This window comes from Gobio gobio, assembly GCF_949357685.1.
Source record: "Gobio gobio genome assembly, chromosome: 17".
NCBI classification, from domain to species: domain Eukaryota; kingdom Metazoa; phylum Chordata; class Actinopteri; order Cypriniformes; family Gobionidae; genus Gobio; species Gobio gobio.
The window spans coordinates 1,690,851-1,693,350 of NC_137110.1; the positions used below are offsets into that span (position 1 = coordinate 1,690,851).

Here is a 2,500-nt window from a genome sequence, read left to right on the forward strand (position 1 = left end):
ACACCAGATCACATGATCAACTCCACACACACCAGATCACATGATCAACTCCACACACACCAGATCACATGTTCAACTCCACACACACACCAGATCACATGTTCAACTCCACACACACACCAGATCACATGTTCAACTCCACACACACCAGATCACATGATCAACTCCACACACACCAGATCACATGATCAACTCCACACACACCAGATCACATGTTCAACTCCACACACACACCAGATCACATGTTCAACTCCACACACACCAGATCACATGATCAACTCCACACACACACCAGATCACATGTTCAACTCCACACACACCAGATCACATGTTCAACTCCACACACACACCAGATCACATGTTCAACTCCACACACACCAGATCACATGATCAACTCCACACACACCAGATCACATGATCAACTCCACACACACCAGATCACATGTTCAACTCCACACACACACCAGATCACATGTTCAACTCCACACACACCAGATCACATGATCAACTCCACACACACACCAGATCACATGTTCAACTCCACACACACCAGATCACATGTTCAACTCCACACACACACCAGATCACATGTTCAACTCCACACACACCAGATCACATGATCAACTCCACACACACACCAGATCACATGTTCAACTCCACACACACCAGATCACATGTTCAACTCCACACACACACCAGATCACATGTTCAACTCCACACACACCAGATCACATGATCAGCTCCACACACACCAGATCACATGTTCAACTCCACACACACCAGATCACATGTTCAACTCCACACACACCAGATCACATGATCAACTCCACACACACACCAGATCACATGTTCAACTCCACACACACCAGATCACATGTTCAACTCCACACACACACCAGATCACATGTTCAACTCCACACACACCAGATCACATGATCAGCTCCACACACACCAGATCACATGTTCAACTCCACACACACCAGATCACATGTTCAACTCCACACACACCAGATCACATGTTCAGCTCCACACACACCAGATCACATGTTCAGCTCCACACACACCAGATCACATGATCAACTCCACACACACCAGATCACATGTTCAACTCCACACACACCAGATCACATGTTCAACTCCACACACACACCAGATCACATGTTCAACTCCACACACACCAGATCACATGTTCAGCTCCACACACACCAGATCACATGATCAACTCCACACACACACCAGATCACATGTTCAGCTCCACACACACCAGATCACATGATCAACTCCACACACACCAGATCACATGTTCAACTCCACACACACCAGATCACATGATCAACTCCACACACACACACCAGATGGAACTCAGGGATGTGGAGGCGGCTCAATACTTCTGGCTATATAGTGTATCTTACACATGCATTATGGTAAAACAAGCAGTAAAGATTCCTAATATTAATGCATGTTTGTGGTATTGTGTGTGTGTATTCAGTTCAGCAAAGCATAAGCCAATCATCTCCGAGCCTGAGATCCAAGGCGGCCAATCACTGGAGGGCGTGACTGGCTTCCTGTTGCTGATGTCCGAGGGGCTGATAAAAGCCCTGGAGTCGGCCCACGGGCCCGAGCAGGTCAACCAGGTGATCAATCTGACCATTACAGAGCAAAAGGACATTGATTGATCTGTTTCAGTTCATTAGTTTGAATGTAAATGAAAGTGACAAGCGCTTCCCAAACAAGAACAAATGTAGGCGGGGCTTGAGTGTTTCTGTGGGGAATTGATTGTATGGTTGTGGTTTGCTATTGGTGGATCTCATGTGAGTGACAGGTGGCCCCGCCCTCGTCATCAGAGATGTTTTGGACTACATTTCCCATGTTCCCCTTCTCAGGAGATCGTTGCCATGGTAGCCGCGGAGTTGGCTCAGCAGGGCACTCTGGAGGGGGCGGCGCAGTCTGTGGTGGAGCGGGTGAAGCGTCTCCATCATGATGTGTATGTCAGCGGCAGACAGAGGGCGCCACACTGCTCCAGACATGAGGACATGACCCTGCTGATCAGAGTCATCAACTACCCACTGGTGGACGGGTCACTCACGCCCACACAAGGTCAGACACACACACACACACACACACACACACACACACACACACACACACACACACACACACACACACATGTTTGTTTTTGTGAAATGTGAGGACATTCCATAGGCGTAATGGTTTTTATACCGTACAAACCGTATTTTCTATCCCCTTACACTGCCCCTAAACCTACCCATCACACACACACACACACACACACTGTGCAGTTCACTTTCTGTGAAAAAAACCTCATTCTGTGATTTATAAGCATTTTGAAAAGTGAGGACATGGGGAACGTCCTCATATTTCACCCTCTTTTTGTAATACCCATGTCATTATACACATTTGTGTCCTGATATTTCACAAAAACATGCCCACACACACACACACACACACACACACACACACACACACACACACACACACA

General features: G+C 47.4%; 1 protein-coding gene across 2 annotated transcripts in view; it reads left to right on the forward strand.

The window, feature by feature from the left end:
- The window catches only part of tab1 (TGF-beta activated kinase 1/MAP3K7 binding protein 1), a 44,118-nt gene that overhangs the window by 37,436 nt on the left and 4,182 nt on the right, over positions 1–2,500 (forward strand). For both annotated transcript variants that reach the window (XR_013818273.1, XM_079840336.1), the window contains exons 8-9: positions 1,490–1,634; positions 1,884–2,097. Coding sequence is in view for 1 of the 2 variants with exons in the window: in XM_079840336.1 (XP_079696462.1) it covers positions 1,490–1,634; positions 1,884–2,097 (359 nt within the window). In the remaining variant the exon portion in view is untranslated. The remainder of the gene's footprint in view (positions 1–1,489; positions 1,635–1,883; positions 2,098–2,500) is intronic.